Source organism: Rhincodon typus, chromosome 3 (genome assembly GCF_021869965.1).
Source record: "Rhincodon typus isolate 14 chromosome 3, sRhiTyp1.1, whole genome shotgun sequence".
In the NCBI taxonomy this organism is placed as follows: domain Eukaryota; kingdom Metazoa; phylum Chordata; class Chondrichthyes; order Orectolobiformes; family Rhincodontidae; genus Rhincodon; species Rhincodon typus.
Window position 1 is genome coordinate 122,583,944 of NC_063334.1, and position 21,603 is coordinate 122,605,546.

General features: G+C 44.3%; 1 protein-coding gene across 1 annotated transcript in view; it reads left to right on the forward strand.

Annotated features, from left to right (window-relative positions):
• Window positions 1-19,958, forward strand: part of poln (polymerase (DNA directed) nu) — a 136,814-nt gene extending 116,856 nt beyond the window's left edge. Inside the window, exons 7-8 of the mRNA XM_048595308.1 lie at window positions 18,536-18,597; window positions 18,712-19,958. Of these exons, the coding sequence (XP_048451265.1) occupies window positions 18,536-18,597; window positions 18,712-18,822 (173 nt within the window). The 3' untranslated portion in view covers window positions 18,823-19,958. The remainder of the gene's footprint in view (window positions 1-18,535; window positions 18,598-18,711) is intronic.
• Window positions 19,959-21,603: the final 1,645 nt, after the last annotated feature.

Below are 21,603 nucleotides of genomic sequence, written 5' to 3' on the forward strand. Positions count from 1 at the left end.
ACATACCCTCCCCCCCTCCAAAGGAAACAAATAACTTATACTTTGAAACGTAAATTGGTACATGAACATTTTTGCAAGATACGATATGACTAAATCCCTGTCAACAATGTCTGAAATACAGCAAGATCTGAACAATATCCAGGCTTGGGCTTAAAAATACAAACATTCACATCACACAAGTGCCAGGCAATAGTCATTGCCAACGAGAGAGAATCTAATCATTGCCACTTCACTTTCTATGGCATTACCATTGCTGAATCTGTATTTGCCACTATCAACATCTTGGGGGTTATCATTGGCCAGAAACTCAACTGGACGAACCATATAAACACAATGGCTACAAGAGCTGGTCAGAGGCTTAGAACACTGCAGAGAGTAACTTACTTCCTGACTCCCCAAAGCCTGTCCACCATCTACAAGGAACAAGTGAGGAGTGTGATGGAATATTCCCCACTTTCCTTGATGGGTGCAGCCCCAACAACACTCAAGATGCTCAACACCATCCAGGACAAAGCAGCCCCCGCTTGATTGTCACCACATCCACAAACATCCACTCCCTGTACTACTGGAGGTCAGTAGCAGCAGTGTGTACTATCTACAAGATGTACTGCAGAAATTCACCAAATTTCTTTAGGTGACACCTTCCAAACCCACGACCACTTCCAGCTAGAAGGACAAAGGCACCAGATACATGGGAACACATTACCTGCAAGTTCCCCTCCAAGCCACTCACCATTCTGACTTGGAAATATATCGCCATTCCTTCAGTGTTGCTGGATCGAAATTCCTGGATCTCCCCTGCTCATGGTATTGTGGGTCTACCTACAGCTCTTAGACTGCAGAGGTTCAAGAAGGCAGCTGAGCACCTCCTTCTCAAGGCTAATTAGGGACAGGCAATAAATGCAGAATAAATTTCTCTTAAAAAATTAAAGCTTGTGTTTCATATTAATTTTTCTGTAATTACAACCAAAATACAAAAAAAATGACTGAAACTCCCAGAGTAACTCACGCATATGGAAATATTTTTCTTTAAGATCAGCATGTTTCTATGAACAAATCAAAATTTTACAAGGCAGAAAGAACAGTGTTTTTCTTCTTTCTGAAATACTTTCACTGAAGCTATCAAGCGTCTTTCTCTTTCTGTCTGGTATCTTCCTTTATTCTTGTTAGTTTGACCCTACCCTCTCAACATTTCTGACTGTATCCAACCCGGACTTTGACAAATGAGGCTGAATGTCCTTGACTGCTGAAGTGTTCCCCCACTGGGAGGGAACATTCCTGTCTGGCGATTGTCGTGCGGTGTCCATTCATCTGTTGTCATAGCATCTGCATGGTTTCGCCAGTATACCAAACCTCGGGGCATCCTTGCCTGCAGTGTATGAGATAAACAACGTTGGCCGAGTCACATGAGTATCTGCCGTGCATGTGGTGGGTGGTGTTCCCACATGTGATGGTAGTGTCCATGTCAATGATCTGGCATGTCTTGCAGAGGTTGCCATGGCAGGGTTGCGTGTTGTTATGGTCGATGTTGTCCTGAAGGCTGAGTAGTTTGCTGCGAACAATGGTCTGTTGAAGATGTGGCGGTTGTTTGAGGGCGAGAAGTAGAGGCGTGGGGAAGATCTTGGCGAGGTGCTTATCATCATCGGTAATTTGTTGAAAGCTGCAAAGAACATGGCATAGTTTCTCTGCTCCTGGGAAAATACCGGACAACAAAGGGTACTCTATAGATCATCTCCTGTGTCCATCTTCCGAGGAGGTCATTACGGATTTTCACTGTGGCACGTTGGAACTGTCGATCGATGAGTTGAGCATTGTATCCCATTCCTGTGAAGGTGTCCTTCCTCACCTTCAGGTGTCCGTTGCGTTCCTCCTCATCCGAACAGATCCTGTGCATGCTCAGGGCTTGTCTGTAGGGGATGGCTTCTTTAATATGTCCAGGGTGGAAGCTAGAAAAGTGCAGCATTGTGACGTTATCCGTGGGCTTGCGGTAGAGTGAGATACTGAGGTGTTCATCCTCGATGGAGATGCATGTGTCCAAGAATGAGGCTGATTCTAAAGAGTAGTCCATGGGGAGTCTGATGGTGGGATGAAACCTGTTGATATCACTTTGTAGTTGTTTCAGTGATTCCTCACCATGAGTCCAAAGGAAGAAAATGTTGTTAATGCATCTGGTTATAGTGTTGGTAGGAGGTCCCGCGCTGCAAAGACGTCTTGCTCAAACTTGTGCATGAAAATATCGGCATATTGGGATGCAAATGTGGTCCCCATGGCTGTTCTGTGTGCCTGGATGAAGAACTGGTTGTTGAAGTCCAAAGTGGACTTTGAGATGCACAACAACACAGAATGGCCGAGCAGACACTGGTAGTCAAGTTCTATACCCATGAAAACTGCCTCAGCCGTGACCTTGGGTTCACGTCACGCTACATGTGACCCCACCACACTGTTCTGTATCTGTATAATCTTCCTTACTGTCCTGTTTTGACAGCATCACCTTGATAAAGTGTTATGATCTCGCTACCTTAATTAGTTTGTGCAGTTTTCAATTTGGCATGTAATTCCAGTCATTTCATTTGTCTCCAGTACCACATTATTTTTAATTTTTTGTAATATCTCTCTGCCTCGCTTAATCAGATCATAGGCCATCCCATCACTGGTTATTCAGCTGTTGACACTTTACTCACCATTTGACACTTTCTTGGTCACCTGCAGAGACTTATCATCTGACACTCCACTCACACCAGTTTAATGATCTTTTGATCTCTCTGCCCTTGATCTCTTTGCCTGTAAACTCTGGCTCTGTGTGCTGTGCCGTCTCACTGCACCTGACGAAAGCTTGTGTTTTCAAATAAACCTGTTGGACTATAACCTGGTGTCGTGTGACTTCTGACTTGGCTAGGACTGTTAAGTTGATTGATTTGTCTTAATCAAAGGCCCTGACTTTCTTTGCTATACTGGTGGATTCAACAATGCCAGCTAATTCTCTTTTTGTGACTTTCACTTTCTTTCTGGATTTCACTTCAGGCTGTAGGAGGAATTCAGACTATAAGAGGTTTCACTTGCTCTTCTTTTGTCAGATTTCCTCTTGCAATCAATTTATTTGTATTCATTGAAGGGGCAAAATTTCATCTCTTCAAAATTGCACTTTCTACAGTTATAGAGCTGTACAGCACGGGAACAGACCCTTCAGTCCAACTCGTCCATGCTGACCAGATATCCTCAATTAATCTTGTTCCATTTGCCAGCATTTGACCCATATCCCTCTAAACCCTTCCTATTCATGTACCCATCCAGATGCGTTTTAAATATTGTAATTGTACCAGCCTCCACCACTTCCTCTGGCAGCTCATTCCATACACGCACCACCCTCTGCGTGAAAAAGTTGCCCCTTAGATCTCTTTCAAATCTTTCCCCTCTCTCCTCGAACCTATGCCCTCTAGTTTTGGACTCCCCCACCCCAGGGAAAAGACCTTAGCTATTCACCCTATTTATGCCCCTCATGATTTTATAAACTTCTATAAGCTCACCCCTCAGCCTCCAACACTCCAGGGAAAATAGCCTCAGACTGCTCAGCCTCTCCCTCTAGCTCAAACCCTCCGACCCTGGCAACATCCTTGTAAATCTTTTCTGCACATTAGAACAAATCTTTTGTTTATACAAAGAATGTTCCAGATCAAAGGAGAGGTTTAGCAGAGCAGATTGAGGTCACACGGTGCTTGAAATTGTCCAACTAGATCTGGAGCTAATGGGTGAACTAATCCTACACCAGGCTGCCAGATTGTGCACCTGGGATTTGAGGGTGTGGGAAGGAATGATTTTGTTCCAGAGCCTCAAGGTCATCAGGATTGGCGATGAGGTGGATGGGTAAATTGGCAAAATATTCTGATGAATGGCAGGAGTGAGAGGCGAGGTCGGTAGCTTGTATCTTTAGATATTGGAAGCGCTGTGGACAGCGTATGGGATTCACTACAAAAAGTGATTGAGACTCTCTTCGGAGCCTCGGTGTGGATTCAATGGGTCGAATGGCCTGCTTCCAAACTATTCTATGAAATAGCATCATTACATTGAATGGGAAACTAGATAAGTAGATGGGAGAGAAAGAAATAGAAGGACATATTGAGTTGGAGGGGGAGGGAAGAAGGTTCAGTTGGAACATTATCTTCAAGTTAGAACGTTTGGGCTGAATGGCCTGTTTCAGTGCTGCGATTTGTGCCCAATGTAGAGAGAGGGAGAGAGTTTTGATGGCACCACAGGAAGACATGCCTTTTTGCACAATCAATACAATATGGAGCTGGAGGAACACAGCAGGTCAGGCAGCATCAGAGGAGCAGGAGAGTCGACGTTTCAGGTTTACACCCTTCATCCTGAGTCCTGATGAAGGGCCCAGGCCCAAAACGTTGACTTTCCTGCTCCTCTGATGCTGCCTGACCTGCTGTGTTCCTCCAGCTCCACACTGTATTGACTCTGACTCCATCATCTGCAGTTCTTGCTTTCCCTTTTTGCACAATGTTTGGACAAAGCTCCTGCCCCTGAATCTGCTCCTGCCAGTCTTACCCATGAATTCCATTTCTTTCCTTTTTTTTGCTCTTTAGCCTGTCTGAGGCTGATGAATTATTAACACCCCTTTATGTGCTGCTGATAATATCTTGAAGTTGTGGATGTACAATAATTAAGAGAGTTACAGCAGCTGATCAGCTCTACAAAAGGCACCGGGTAATGGCTCAGGCAGCAACTTTCCCACACAGGGGCTGAAGGCAGGAGAGCGAATTGATGTACATTATGGTCGGGAAGCAAACAGTCGCTCACAGTGTGACAGAATTCAATTACTTGGGCGATGCCTTCAATCAAAGCAACAACTGCTCAGGAGAGATAAAGGGAAGAGCAAACTGGAAACAGGCTGATGTCTGTCTCTCTGCATATTCAGAAAGACAGCCAGTGCGATGTCACACCCAGCGATCAAGACAAGACCAAACAGACCAGCATCTTCTCAACCTCCCTCTCCGACTGGCAGCTAACATTTCATTAGCATTTGAAACTGACTTGTTAACTCAGAGGCTACAAGTGAGCTGGTAAGGTCACATTGTTCAAAGCACCTTAAAGTCAAAAGTACAGAAAGAGAGTTTATGGTTTTCTGCCATTAACTTACTCTCTTTAGATCCCTCTTCTGCCTTGTTTGTGTCACAAAATCACGGAATTGTTAACGTGCAGAAGGAGGCCATTCAGCCCACCATACCTGCCCTGGTTCTGTTCCTTTGTGCCTCTTCTCCATATCCCTGCACACAGTTTTGATCCAATGCACACTTGAATGCCTGAGCTGTAGTATCTCTCCATTCTCAAACAGGCTGCATATTTATGATCCCTCAGTCTGTCTCATTCCAGAAGGTTCTCCTTGTTACAAAAGAACAGTAGGCCAAGAGATGTTTGCAAATCTTGCTTTTTAGAGAAAACAATCTTCTTTGACGTCCTGGTTTTACCAGCAGCTTCACCCAGGGAACTCTGCTGACAGGAGCAACGGTTGTTTGAGATGCACATAGACATCTGTCACACACCAGTCATGTCTCCCCCGAGCACATGATTGAACCTGAAGCTTCATGACCTTAACATGGACAGATTGAATGAGGATTCTGGCAGCGCTATACTCAAACAATTGCCTGAAGTTTGTCACATAGTTTCTCTGTTGTCTGTTCATCAAACCCAGACATCTTTAATCTTGGTGTCCAGCCTGAATCAGAGAACCAAACCCACAGATTTATTCCTGCCTGTTCTTTAAAGAAATGATGGGAGATTACAATACAAAAGCAGTCCATTTTATCCACCCTGTTGATGCAGGCTGACTCTAACTCAGCTAGCCTCACACCCCTTCTTTTCCTCTATAATCCTGAAGTCTTCTCTCCTTCAGATAATAAGCCCATTCCCTTTTGAAAGACTCAATTGATCCTGCCTCCAATGCACATTCAGATAGTACACTCTTGTTAGGACCAGAAAGGGTTACTGATGCCACTGAATAATCTCTGCCCCTCAGGGTTTAAAAGACTATGGGAGGAGCTAACCAGAGGTTTGTGTGTGCACGCATGCGTGTGTGTCCGTGTACGTGCATATGGATGTGTACATTGCACGTGTGTGTGTGTGTGTGTCTGTGTACGTGCATATGCGTGTATGCATTGCGCGTGTGTGCATGTGGGTGTGCGTGTGTGTCTGTGTGTGCATGTGCGTGTGTACATGCATGTGTGCATTGCACGTGAGATTGTGCGCATGCATATGTGTTTGTGCGTGTGTAGGTGAGTATTTACATGTGTGTATGTTTGTGTGTGTGTTTGTGAGTATTTGTCTGTGTGTGTGTATGGGTCCTACAAATTTGTGTGTATGTGTTTATTTGGCTGTGCATGTGTGTGTGTGTGTGCTTGTGTGTGTGTATGTACTTGTGCGTGGGTCCTACGAGTTCTGCATGTGTTCACCAGATGGCGTAAAATGCTTCAGTGATTGTTCTTCATGTTAACAGCACTGGGAATGTGTTTTAATGAAGATCTGTAGCTCGGGTTGTGGTTGGAGTTGCTGGTTGGTTCGCCGAGCTGACAGGTTTTCGTGCAAACATTTTGTCTCCCTTCTATGTGACATCTTCAGTGCTGTCTAGCCTCCATCGAAGCGCTGTTGTTCTGTCCCGCTCTGAATTTATATGGTCTGGTCTGTCATGTTGGGTAGTCCTGTTTCTGTTGTTGTACCATAGAGGTACGTAGATGGGGTCTAGTTCAACATGTTTGTCCATGGCACCAGAGATTGAAAACCAGGCTTCCAGGAATTCTCATGCTTGTCATTGTTTTGCATGTCCTAGTACTGTTACATTGTTCCAGTTAAACTAATGTCCTTCTTTATCAGAGACATACTGGATAATCCGAAAACACAGACCTCCAATGACACCAGCAGCAAGGACAATATGCTGAATTAGACCTATCCCTTACCACACACTTTGTCTTCAACAGCCAGGTACATGAACAAATTAATGGGACATCCATGGGTTCACCCATCTCGGGCCTCATAGCCGAAGCAGTTATGCAAAGACTTGAACGCACAGCCCTCCCCCAGATCCAGCCTGAGCTATGGGTTAGATACATGGACAAAACTTTTGTGATCATTAAATGAGCAAAGTTAGAAGAAACACACCAACTTTTTAACAGCATATTCACCAGGATCAATTTCACCAGGAAAGAAGAGAACAGCAATCAACTCCCGTTTCTAGATGTAACATCGGAATGAGCAAACAACGGTGAATTCCTTACCAGTATATACAGAGAGACTACACAAAGAGACCAAATCCTGAATTACAACAGTAACCAACCTAGTGTCCACAAACAGAGCTGTGTCAAGTCTCTGTTTAAATAAGTGATAACACCCCAGAGCTGCGCAAAAACAAACAGGAACACCTATACAGAGTCTTTACAAAGAATGGGTATCCCAACACCTTAGTCTGCTGATGCCTGACAAATAAACAACACCAAGAAGACACTGAACGCCCAACACACTGGCCACTCTATCCTATATTAGAAACACATCGGAACTGCCTACAGAACTTGTATGACCTCTTGGAATAAGGATAGTACATAAAACAACTGCGACACTTCGCCAGCTAATCTCAAAGATGAAAGACCCCATACCCACAATGAGCTGGACAAATGTGATATACAAAATATCATGCAGCAACTGTGAGAAGCAAGACATAGGACAGACAGGCAGGAAACTCACCGCCAGGATACATGAACACCAACTCGCAGCAAAATGGCACGAGCAACTCTCCCTCATTTCTATTCACTCCGACAAAGAGGGACATCAGTTTAACTGGAACAATGTAACAGTACTAGGACAAACAAAACAAAGACAAGCACGAGAATTCCTGGAAGACAGGTTTTTGTTCTCTGGTGCCATAAATGAACATGTTGAAATAGATCCCACCTACATACTACTATGGAGCAAACCGGAAACAGAACTACATACCATGACAGACCAGACCATATAAATTCAGAGCGGGACAGAACGACAGCGCTTTAATGGAGGTTAGACAGCATTGAAGATGTCACCTAGAAGGGAGACAAAACGTTTGCACAAAAACCAGTCAGCTTGGGAAAGTGTACTTAAATTGAACCTGATTGTCCTCTCTGAGACTACCATCTATCTTAGATATAATGCAACCAGCTACTTAGTAAAATCTAATGAACCTATTGACCATTCATCAAGATTGAGCCCAGCTTCTACCAAAGGCCATCCTTTCCCATATGGCATCAGCAGCTTAGACTGATACTGGCAGGAAAGATTGGTGACAGTGAATCCACGCAAGACATCCCAGCAGAAACCAACATCTACAATACTAACCACTCACCATGTAAAACAGTTCTTCCCCATGTCTCCATTGCTTCTATTGCCAATTAACTTGAATCAGTGCCCTCTGGTTCCCAATTCTTTCACACAGAGTCATAGACAGACCTTTCAGTCCAAATCATCCATGCTTACCCCGTTTCCCAAACTGGACTAGTCCCATTTGCCTGCGTTTGACCCATATCCCACTATACCTTTCCTATTCATGAACCTATCAATGTCTTTTAAATGTTATAACGGTACTGCCCTGACCACTTCCTTTGGCTGTTCATTCCATATACCCACCATCCTCTGTATGCAAAAGTTGCTGCTCAGGTCCCTTTTAAATCTTTCCCCTCTCACCTTCAAAATTATAATTTTGAATTCTCCTACCCTAGGACAAAGGACTTTGCTATTCACCTTACCTATGCCCCTCATGCTTTTATAAAAATTTATAAGGTCACCCCTCAACCTCCGACATGTGTCCCAGCCTATCAGGCTTCTCCTTATAACTCAAACCCTGTAGCCCTGGTAACATTCTTGTAAATCTTTTCTGCACCCTTTCCAATTTAATAACATCTTTCCCATAGCAGGGTGACCAGAACTGTACACAGTACTCCAAATGTGGTCTCACCAATGTCCTGTACAGCCTCAACATGAGGTCCCAACTCGTATACACAGTGCTTTGATCAATGAAGGCAAGCATAACAAATGCCTTCTTCACCACCCTGCCTACCTGTGATGCCACTTTCAAGGAACTATGTACCTGAACCCCTAGGTCTCTCTGTTAACAACACACCCCACAGCCCTACCATTAACTGTGTAAGTCCTGCCCTGGTTTTTCTTACCAAAATGTAACAGTTTGCATTTATTTAAATTAAGACTCCATCTGTCACTCCTCGGCCCATTGGCCCAGCTGATCAAGATCCCGTTGTACTCTGAGGTAACCTCCTCCACTGTCCACCGTACCACCAATTTTTGTGCATCCACAAACTTACTGACCATGCCTCCTATATTCTCATCCAAATCATTTATATAAATGACAAACAACAGTGGACCCAGCACTAATCCCTATGGAACACTACAGGTCACAGGCCTCCGGTTCAAAAAGCATCCTTCTACCGTCACCCTCTATCTCCTACCACCAAGCTAATTTTGTATCCAAATAGCTAGCTCTCCCCAGATCCCATGTGATCGAACATTACTAGTCGGTCTACCATGCGGAATCTTGTTGAAGGCCTTGCTAATGTCTATGTAGACAATGTCTACCACTCTGCCCTCCTCTATCTTCGTGGCCACATCCTCAAAAAACTCAATCAAATTTGTGGGACATAATTTCCCACACACAAAGCCACGCTGACTATCCCTAATCAGTCCTTGTGTCTCCTAATCCATGTAAATCCTATCTCTCAGAATTCCCTCCAACAACTTACCCACCACTCATGTCAGGCTTACCAGTCTATAGTTCCCGAGCTTTTCTGTACAGCCTTTCTTAACTAAACGCACAACATTAACCACCCTCCAGTCTTCCAGCACCTCACCCATGGCTGTCAATGATACAAATATCTCTGCCCAAAGTGTACAGTCTCTCTGCGGTAAATGCAGGAAGGATATTCCCGATGACCAGGGATCTAAAAACCAGGGGGGTGACAGTCTAAGGGTACAGGGGAGACCATTTGGAACTGAAGTGAGGAGAAATATCTTCACCCAGAGAGTGGTGAACCGGTGGAATTCTCTGCCACAGAAACTGGTTGAGGCCAAAACATTAAATTGTTTCAAGATGAAGATAGATATAGTTCTTAGGGCTAAAGGGATCACAGGGTATGGGGAGAAGGCAGAAACAGGGGCCTGAGTTGGGTGATCAGTCATGATCATATTGAATGGTGGAGCAGGCTTAAAAGGCCAAATGGCCTACTCTTGCTCCTATTTTCTACATGTGTTTTTTTTATCTACTCTGTGCAGGCCCCTCATCATTTTGAACACCTTGATCAAATCTCCTCTTCCTTTTCCCTTCTCCAGGGAGAATAGTCCCTACCTTCTCTAACCAATCCATGTGACTGAAGCTCTTCATCTCTGGATCCATTCTCATGAATCTTTTCTGTATCCTCTCTATTGTTTTCATAATTTGACACAGTTCTCCAGGTGAGAGGAAAATAGTATTTATGCAAGTTTATTCTAAATACCTGTTTTTTTGTACCTTATACCCCTGTTTAGAAACCCCAGGATCTCATTTGCTTTATTAACTAGGAGATAGTAAGAACTGCCGATGCTGGAGTCAGAGATAACACAGTGTGGGGCTGGAGGAGCACAGCTGGCCAGGCAGCATCAGAGGAGCAGGAAATTTCTGAAGAAGGGTCCCAACCCGAAACGTCAGCTTTCCTGCTCCTCTGATGCTGCCTGGCCTTTCTGCTTTATTAACTATATTCTCAGCCTGACCTCCCACTGTGCACTCATACATGTAGGCCCCTGTGCTCCTGCTGCTTTAGAATTGCAACCTTTGTATTTTATTGTTACAGTACACTCTCTGGATGGTGTACACTATGGAGGTAGTAGAGACAGTATATGTTAAAGATGTTAGTTTGGGAGAAGGTAGCATGGTGGTAATGTCACTGGATTATAATCTAGAGACCCAGGCTAATGCTGAAAAGACACAGGTTAAAATCCTACCATAACTTGAGTTTTTTTTTAAAGTTATTATTTCATGAGATGTGGCCATCACTAGATAGGTCAGCATTTATTGCAGATCCCGAATTGCCCAAAGGGTAAGAGAGTTGAACCACATTGCTGTGGGTCTGAAGTCACGTGTAGGCCAGACCAGGTAAAGACAGCAGATTTCCTTCTTTCAAGGACATTAGAGAGCCAGATGAGTCTATTTTCCACAATTGTCAGTGGTTGTACAGTTGTCATTAGATCGGCTTTTTATCAAAGTTTTTTTAAAAAACCGAATTCAAATTTCATCACTTCCCCAGTTGGATTTGAACTTTGATCCTCAGAGCACTAATGTGGGATTCTGGGTAACAACATTTGGTGAAATTGCCAGAATGCCAGCACCTCATCTGAATCTGGGCGAGAACGTTAGTCTCAGTAATGGCAGCCATGACAACTATCATTAAAATAAAACCTAGTCACTGATGTCCTTTAGGGAAGGAAATCTGCCATCCTTACCTGGTCTGGCCTACTTGTGACTCCAGACCCACAGCAATGTGGCTGAGTCTGATATGGCCGAGCAGACCACTCAGTTCAAGGGCAATTAGCAATGGGCAATACATGTTGATCTTACCAGTGACACCATGTTCCCCTGTTTTGGTGTTCTTACATGAGAAAGGATGTACTGGCACTGGAGGGGGTGCAGAGGAGATTCACTGCGTTGATTTCGGTTTTGAGAGGGTTGATTTATGAGGAGGCACTGAGTAGACTGGGATTATAGTCATAGGAATTTAAAAGATTGAGGGGGGATCTTATAGAAACATATAAAATTATGATGGGAATAGATAAGATAGAAGCAGGGAGAATGTTTCCACTGGTGGGTGTCAGGAAGGGGATGCCAAACTCTTCTGATAATTAAAATCGAAACACAAGCTCCCAATCTATTACGGCATGAGTAGAGGTCCCCTTCTAATAATTAAACCTGAAACACCCAGAGAAGCTCACCTCACCTCGCCTAATCTGTTAAACTGTTACAGAGAAGGGGAGGTTAAATGAAAGAAAATCCCTGATATTCACTTTATAACAAGTAATAATTTATTTATTTAAACCTAACAGTGAACAAATTAACAGAATTACTAACAAACTGAACAATTCCCCCTTAAATACTAACTATTCCCTAACTGAATTAAATTCTACTGGTATGCTATTCCAATAAATACCTTGGATGACATATCAATTTTCTTAAAATAGCATTGATCCGAGGTTGTCAAAACTATCAGATTGAAATTCAGTTGGCCTTCAATCACTAAGTGCTTGCTTTAAATTAGTTGGCTGATGCTAGCTCATTGCCAAAAACATCAAAACATGCCTAAGGTTTCCAATCACACAGCCAATTGATACATGTTTGCATTTTAGACCTGGCTGTACACCTTCAGCTACATAGATACGCCTTTTTTCCCCTCTATAACTCTCTAAATTTAGAAAAGCACTTTATCTCTTAAAGAGATCACTGTTCCCCTTTATCATTTTTTACAAACAAATTCTAGCTTCTTGCCTTCCAATTCACGATTTCTCTACACAACTTTGTAACAGCGTTTGAAACTAGAACAAGAGGGCATAGCCTCAAAATTAGGGGGAGCAGTTGCCATACCAGGCCGTTATGCACCTAGACAGTACACTTTCAACGGTGCGTCTGTAGAAGTTGGTGAGGGACCTTATGGACATGCCAAATTTCCTGAGCCGCCTGAGGAAGAAGAGGCGTTGTTGTGCCTTCTTGACCGTCGCACTTACGTGGGAAGTCCAGGACAGGTCATCAGTTATTGTCACTCTGAGGAACTTGATGCTCTTCACTCTCTCGACCTCAGTTCTGTTTATGCAGATGGGGGTGTGTTCTCCTCCTTTCTTTCTGAAGTCGATGATCAGTTCTTTAGTTTTGCTGACATTGAGAGACAGATTATTTTCATTGCACCACATCACCAAGCTCTCTATCGCTCTTCTGTACTTTGACTCATCGTTGTTAGATATCTGTTCCACTACAGTGGTGTCATCAGTGAACTTGTAGATGGCGCTCGTTCGGAATTTGGCAACACAGTCATAGGTGTACGAAGAGTACAGTAGGGGGCTGAGGACGCATCCTGGGTGCTGGTGGGGGGTGGGGGGGGGAGGCAGGCTCCAGTGTTGAGTGTAATTGTGGAGTAGGTGCACTTATCTATCCTCACTGATTGCAGCCTATGGGTCAGAAAGCTGAGGATCCAGTTGTAGAGGCAGAGCTGAGACCAAAAGATCACGCAGTTTTGAGATCAGTCTGGCGGGGATAATGGTGTTGAAAGTGGATCTGTAGTCAATGAGCAGGAGTCTGATGTCAGTGTCTTTGTTGCCCAGATGTTCCAGGGATGAGTGTAGGGCTAGGGATATGGCATACTCTGTGGGCCTGTTATGTCGGTAGGCAAACTATAGGAAATTGAGGCAGGTTGGAAGACTGGAGTTGATGTGGGCCATCTCAAAGCACTTCATAATTATTGAAGTCAGAGCTATTGGGCGGTAGTCGTTAAGGCAGACTGCATGTGTTTTCTTGGGAATTGGGATGATGGTGGTCTTCTTGAAGCAGTTCGGGTCTTTGGCTTGTCGGAGGGAGAGGTTGAAGATGTCAGTGAATATCTCCGCCAGTTGGTCCGCACAGGATCTGCGTGCTTGGCGGGGATACCATCCAGCCCATTGCTTTCCTTGGGTTGATTCCCAGGGAGACTGACCTGACTTCTGAAGCGGTGACAGAGGGAACAGGTGTGTCCGGGGCTGTAGGGGCAGGTGTTGCCACGCTGGTGGTATTCTGCTCAAAGCAAGCACAGAAAGCATTGAGCGTGTCAGAGTGGGGATGTGTCATTGTCCGCTGTCTTACACTGTTTCATTTTCTTTCTGGTAATGTTGTTTAGGCCTGGCCATAGATGGCAGGAGTCTGCTCGGTAGGTCTGGACCTCTAACTGGGCCTCCCGGATGGCTTTGTGGAGGCCATATCTGGATTTTCCGTATTGGTCTGGGTCACCCGACTTGAATGCTGCACGTCTGGTCTTCAGTAGGGTGTGGGTTTCCTGGTTCACCCAAGGTTTACGGTTGGGGAACACTCGGATTGATTTCTTTGGTACACAGTCCCCACGCATTTACTAACAAAGTCTGTGACGGTGATGGCGTACTCGTCTAGGTTTTCCGCTAAACACTTGAACACAGTCCAATCTACCGAGTCCAAGCAGTCCTGGAGACGGTCTTCCGCTACCTTGGACCAGCACTTGTACAGCTGCAACGAGATGTTGCACCAGTGCCTTGTACAGCTGCAACAAGACGTCCCAAGTCCTATACTCAATGCACTGACCAATGAAAGCTAACATGCTGAAAGCTTTCTTCACCACCCTGTCTAGCTGTGATTCCACTATCAAGGAGCTATGAACCTGTACTCCTCAATCTCTTTGTTCTATAATACTCTGTAGAGCCCTACCATTGTCTGTGTAAGTCCTGACCTCATTTGACCCACAAAAATGCAACACTTTACGTTTATCTAAACTAAATTCCATCTGCTATTCCTCAGCCCACTGGCCCAGTTGATAAAGATCTCGCTGCATTCCCAGATAATCTTCTTCACTGGCCACTATACCACCAATCTTGGTGACATCCACAAACATACTGACCATACCTTCTAAATTCTCATCCAAATCATTACACAAATGATGAATAATGGTGGACCCAGCACCAATCCTTGTGGCGCACTGCTGGTCACAGGCTTCCAGTCTGAGAAACAACTCTATATCACCATCCTTTGTCTTTTACCGTCAAACTAATTTTCTATCTAGTTGGCTAGCTCTCCCTGGATCCCATGTGATCCAGCTTTACTAACCAGTCTACTGTGCGGAACCTCGTTAAAGGCTTTGCTAAAGTCCACGTAGACAATATCTACAACACAGCCCTCATCTACTTTCTTGGTCACCCCTTCAAAAAACTCAATCAAATTTGTGAGACGCGAGTTCCCAGCACAAAGCCATGCTGAGCCCTTGCCTTTCTAAATGCCTGTAGATCCTGTCTCTCAAGAGTCCCCTCTAACAACGTATCCACCATAGACGTTAGGCTCACCAGTATGTAGTTCCCAGGCATTTGCCTGCAGCCTGTCTTAAATAATGTCACAAAATTAGCCACTCTCCAATCTTCAGGCACTTTACACATGGCTGTCGATGATACAAATATCTCTGCTATGGGCCCTGCAATTTCCTCCCTAGCTTCCCACAAAGCTCTGGGATACACTTCATCGGGTTCCGGGGATTTATCTACCTTAATGCGTTTTAAGACTTTTAGCACCTCCTCTTCTGTAATGTGGACTCTCCTCAAGACCGCTATTTATTTCCCCAAGTTCCCTAGTGTCCATGCCTTTCTTGATGGTAAATACTGACAAGAAATATTCATTTAGGATCATACCCATCTCTTGTGGTTCCGCACATAGCCGACCTTGTTGATCTTTAAGAGGCCCAATTTCTCCCTAGTTATTCTTTTGCCTTTCATGTGGAATAGAAATGATTAGCAAGCATAATTTTCAAAAACTACAAAGCCAATGGGACTGGAGTGTAGCCTGTCCTAAAGGCTAAGCCTTAGACTGGTATCAGCTCGTCCTTTGTCACACAGAGAATGATCAATAGCTGGAATCGTCTTCAGCAATGTTCCCATGAGCACGCATGCAGCCACAACATTGTCAGCCCATCAGCAGAAATGTCCAGCTTGATATTAGACCATAACTTACAAAACCTATAGCCAGCTCAGTACAAAGAAAATTCTGAAGATGATGTGGCCTCCAGGTTGAACAGTGGGGGCAAAAATCTGGAATCGATCAAAGGGAGTTTAGATTATGTAATATATAAATTGTAGGGTTTACGTTGTGGTGAGGCTACCACTCTTACAGGACATTCCAGATTGTAACAATTCAGTGCATTAAAAAATACAGTCTCTCTCTAGTTATTTTGCCAGTTAGTTTAAAATTCCTGTCCTCTGGATACTGACCTCTCTGTCAGTGGCACCAGTTTCTCCATACTTATTCGATTAAAGTCCTACTAGTTTTAAACACCTTCCTGTAGCAGAGGAAGAACAATTGCAGCTTTTAGAACCTCTCCACAGCACTGAAGTCACCTACAAAAGTCGAACGCTTCACTTAATGTCTCTTCGCTGAAATGCTGCAGAGCTCCCTGTTGAATTCTCTCAGAGATAGTAGGAACTGCCGATGCTGGAGAATCTGAGATAACAAGGTGTAGAAGGTGAAGAAGGGTCCAGACCTGAAACATCAGCTTTCCTGCTCCTCTGATGCTGCCTGGCCTGCTGTGTTCACCCAGCTGTACACCTTGTTATCTCTGTTGAATTCTCTGCTTTGTTTGTGGAAATGCTCTCTGCGTTACCCATGTGAATTCCTACCTAACCATGCATCCCATGGGCAAAATTGCCTCAGCAGTGGGGCTGCCTTCAAGAGCTACTCTGTAAGAAGGACTTGCTCAGTGTGTGTTTCAACGTATCCGCATGCCTGAGTGTTTCCCTGAGCTGGAGTGTGGATGTGTTCAGTGGGATAACAGTACTCATGGTGAAAGCTAAGCAGACTTGCACAGCTGTAGAGAACTTTGGGAGACAAATATGTTGATAGCATCTGTAACCGTGTCAATCTGAACTCTCTGTTCTAGGCTTGTAGCTCAGATTCATGATGAGCTGCTGTTTGAGGTTGAAGACTCTCAGATTCAGGAATTAGCAGGTTAGTTTATTTCCAAACCTCAGACACTATTCACATTTGTAAGTTGAATTGTAGCCTACCTTCCTCTAACTGATGCTTAACTTGTAAGTGACAGTACTGCCGTTGTTAGCTGCTTAAAAGGAGCAGGTGCCATTAGGAGTTAAAAAGCTGGGTGAGGTGAAGGAGTACAGTAGAAAGAGTAACAGAAGAGAAAATGCCAAATGCTGCTGAGCTATGTCATTGCCACTGGCATGTGCCCTATCTCTGTAAAAAGCTTCTTTACTGTTCACCTGCGCCTGAGTTTGCAACGTAACGTGATCATACCCTTTCCTTCCAGCTGTGGCTCAATGGGCAGCACTCCTGCCCTTAAATCAGAAAGTTCTGGGTTCCTGTTCCATTTCAGAGATATGAGCACTGAGTGCATTGCTGAGTGAGTGAGTTTGTTCATTCTGTACCAGTTTCTCCTTTCAGAAGGGTGGCTTAGCATTAGTATGTGCCCAGTTTCAATGACATGTAAGACAACCCTTTTAATTCACTCACTGGCTGGCCAGCATTTCTTGCCCATCCCCAGTTGCTCCTTCAGAAGGTGGTGATGAACTGCCTTCTTGAACCACTGCAGCCCATGTGCTGTAGGTAGACCCACAATGCCTTTAGGGAAGGAATTCCAGGATTTTGACCCAATGACACTGAAGGAACAGTGATATATTTCCAAGTCAGGATGGTGAGTTTCTTGGAGGGGAACTTGCAGGTGGTGGTGTTCCCATGTATCTGTTGCCCTTCTCCTTCTAGATGGAAGTGGTCGTGGGTTTGGAAGGTGCTGTCTGAGGATCTTTGGTGAATTTCTGCAGTGCATCTTGTAGATAGTACACACTGCTGGTACTGAGCGTCGGTGGTGGAGGGAATGAATGCTTGTTAATGTGTTGCCAATCAAGCGGGGGCTGCTTTGACCTGGATGGTGTCAAACTTCTTGAGCATGAATGTCTGTGCTAAAAAGGAAGGACAAGAAGCAGCAGTCCTGGCTAGTAGGATACTTGTGTACATGCCAGGGGTGCACACGCTAGCAGAAGGAGATATATTGTGATTTGAGTGTTGATGAAAGGTGGGGTGGGAACAGTCACCAATGCTAAGGATAAAGTTTGGTTTTGTAAGGCTGCATGGGAAGTGAGAGATGTGAAGTGGCTCCTATCTTTACAGTACTGGAAAAGTCATTCAGTTTTTCCCTCTCTGCAATTGATCCTTGGAACAATGCTGCTGGAGTTGAGCTGACAGCTGCACCCTGGGCTAGTTTCCTACCCCATCCGAGGCAAAGAGCAAAGGCTTTGCTATTCCTCACTTGCTTCACGAGTGCTTCCGCTGGGATCCTCAGGCCGGCATCTCTCTGAAAGTGCATTTCCCTTCAAAGGCTGAAACCACATTAACAGCAGCCTCACCAGACTGTGCCTTCCCAAAGTGCCATTTGCATATCTAGCCAACACCTGGGGCTGACAGCTCACCTCAGTAAATTTGACCTGGCCCCCTGCCATTCTGATCGGAGCAGGTGTCCTTCTCCAACCCAGTATGTGTCAAAGCTGAAACTCCAGCGTGCAAACAAGCAAAATGTCAATGGTAAAGTCTAGACGTGACTCTATGTGATAGAATTTTAGCACCTCCATTACAGCAGCTTGATCCAACCTGTTTCTACAGTAACACCACCATCTGAAATCTGCCTTGACTGATTCTCATTAGCAGAATGTGATTGACTCATTGCTAAATAAGAACCAAAGTGTAGCCTGACTTGGCAACTTACCATTCTTCTTCCAATTGTAGGGCTTGTGAAAGACACCATGGAATCACTACAGTCTGTAGAGGCTCTCGGAGTGCAATTGAAGGTACAATTCTTTCCCGCGGCACTTACTGCCCAAATGGCCTTTAGTCCGATGTAATGACAGCTTCCCATGAGTTTGCAAGTAATGCCAATCACTAATTTGTTCTGCTTTCCACAGGTCCCTTTAAAAGTGTCCCTCACCCATGGAAAGTCTTGGAGTTCAATGAAAGAGTTGCAAGATGTAGAGGCGCCCAGTCAGTCAGTAACTGGTTCAGAGTCTATGCTTTAATAAATATCAGTCATTTTTCTGCTTTCACTGCTCCTTATGGTGTTAACTTGCCTGCCATTTGTTTTTGTAGCTTGGGGCAAAATTAGGAATGCCAGGCTGTTTTTCTCTCCAGATGATGTGGATTTTGTTCCGTTGTTGTAGGCAGCAGAAAGATTTCTGAGTATCTTGTTGATAGCACTGTGCGTTTCGAAGCAGATTTGTTTCCACCCAGTTTGTTTGGAAACACTGAAGTTAATGTTTTTGTTTTTGGGCAATAGTTACCTTGTCAGCTGTGCCTACTCCTATTACATGCAGTGATTGTGGTCTGGTTTGAAGGGCTGTATTCCATGTAAACAGAGTGCTCTATAATATAGCCAGTTACCCTAAACCATTCTAGAAGAATTTTAGACTAAATGTGAGACTAGTAGAAAGTAAGCTTTCCCAAAATTGGCCTTTGCTGCTCACAGGCAGTAAATAAAGTCATGGACGTCACGGTGCAGAAGGGGATTCATTGCTAAACTTTCTACTGTCTTAATGTAGTTTTCATGCTCCCAACCTCCTGAAATTGAACATTAATATTTAACTTTAAAGTAGATACATTTTCATCTGGTCAGTGGCCTGGTCTTGCTTTGGTCTTGCACAGCTCTCCTGTTCTAACACCTGATGGGACTAATGAAAAATGAAGCAGTGTGAGTTAACCAAGACCAGGGGCTGTAGTATATAAGGGGAATCCAACAGAAAGGATGAAGACTGACAGCCATTTTCACCTCCCTCCTATTCACGTTGATTCCACATGAGCAGTGTTGATGTCAGATTATGGAGTGAATGGTGTAGAGGTGTTTCAGCATTGCCCAGCGCCTCCCAGCCCCTTCTCCTCCGCCCAGAGTAAAATGTCGCTTTAGGGTCCAGCAGCTGTAATGGGGAAGGGAAGGCTGAGAGTGAAGACAGGACAATTTCTGCAATGCTTTATAAAGCACAGACTGATTCCAAGGAGCATCTTGTTATGTGACACATCCCCACAGCCAAAATTCCCAAGAAAACTAAATGTTGGAGTTCAGCCTTCAGTGTTCGGATTGACAAGAAATGTTCCCAAGTTGCTTAACACCTCAGGCATTGTTGTGTATTTAGATATGTGTTTGCATTGTAATAGTTCAGAAAGTTCCATTCATTAAACTTGCTGACTCAGTTCATTTGTATTCTGGGTGTATTTTGCTTCTGGTTCCTGCTGTTTAAATCTGTCTTCTTTGCAGCTCAGGCAAAGTAATGAGCAGTACATTAAGCAAAGCAAGTGGGAACGTCCACAATGTAGACACAATATACAAATTCCCAAAACGTTGAAGCCCCAACCAACCTTGAAGAGTCCTGGTAATAAGCAAACGGTTAATTATATACAACATCACAGTATTTACAACACAGAAAACACCAGTTCTCCCAACAGTTCCATGTGGATGCTTTACAAGAGTCACCTTTCTACCCACTTCATCTAACCTGACAACTTCTGATCCTTTCTCTCCGTCATGTACTTTTCCAAAATTCAAACTTTGATCAATGGATACCATCAACCTATTTCTATTTTTGCGTATGAAATTTAATGAGTGGTTCGATAATAAAAGTGCTACTCATGAATCCAAAGCTCAATAGCAAGGTTTGTCAGTAATCCTGTGAGGAGAATACTGAGATACAGGCTATTAGACTAGACGGGATTGAGGTTCATAAGGAGGAGGTGTTAGCAATTCTGGAAGGTGTGAAAATAGATAAGTCCCCTGGGCCGGATGGGATTTATCCTAGGATTCTCTGAGAAGCTGGAGAGGAGATTGCAGAGCCTTTGGCTTTGATCTTTATGTCATCATTGTCTTCAGGAATAGTGCCAGAAGACTGGAGACTAGCAAATGTTGTCCCCTTGTTCAAGAAGGGGAGTAGAGACAACCCTGGTAATTATAGACCAGTGAGCCTTACTTCGGCTGTGGGTAAAGTGTTGGAAAGGATTATAAGAGATAGGATTTATAATCATCTAGAAAGGAATAATTTGATTAGGGATAGTCAACACGGTTTTGTGAAGGGTAGGTCGTGTCTCACAAACCTTATTGAGTTCTTTGAGAAGGTGACCAAACAGGTGGATGAGGGTAAAGCGGTTGATGTGGTGTATATGGATTTCAGTAAAGCGTTTGATAAGGTTCCCCATGGTGGGCTATTGCAGAAAATACGGAGGCATGGGATTGAGGGTGATTTAGCGGTTTGGATCAGAAATTGGCTAGCTGTAAGAAGACATCCTGGAGTTCAGTTACTAGTGGTGTACCTCAAGGATCTGTTTTGGGGCCACTGCTGTTTGTCATTTTTATAAATGACCTGGATGAGGGCGTAGAAGGATGGGTTAGTAAATTTGCGGATGACACCAAAGTTGGTGGAGTTGTGGATAGTGCGGAAGGATGTTGCAGGTTACAGAGGGACATAGATAAGCTGCAGAGCTGGGCTGAGAGGTGGCAAATGGAGTTTAATGCGGAAAAGTGTGAGGTGATTCACTTTGGAAGGAGTAACAGGAGTACAGAGTACTGGGCTAATGGTAAGATTCTTGGTAGTGTGGATGAGCAGAGAGATCTCGGTGTCCATGTGCATAGATCACTGAAAGTTGCCACCCAGGTTGATAGCGTTGTTTAGAAGGCGTACGGTGTGTTAGGTTTTATTGGTAGAGGGATTGAGTTTCGGAGCCATGAGGTCATGTTGCAGCTGTACAAAACTCTGGTGCGGCCGCACTTGGAATATTGCGTATAGTTCTGGTCACCGCATTATAGGAAGGATGTGGAA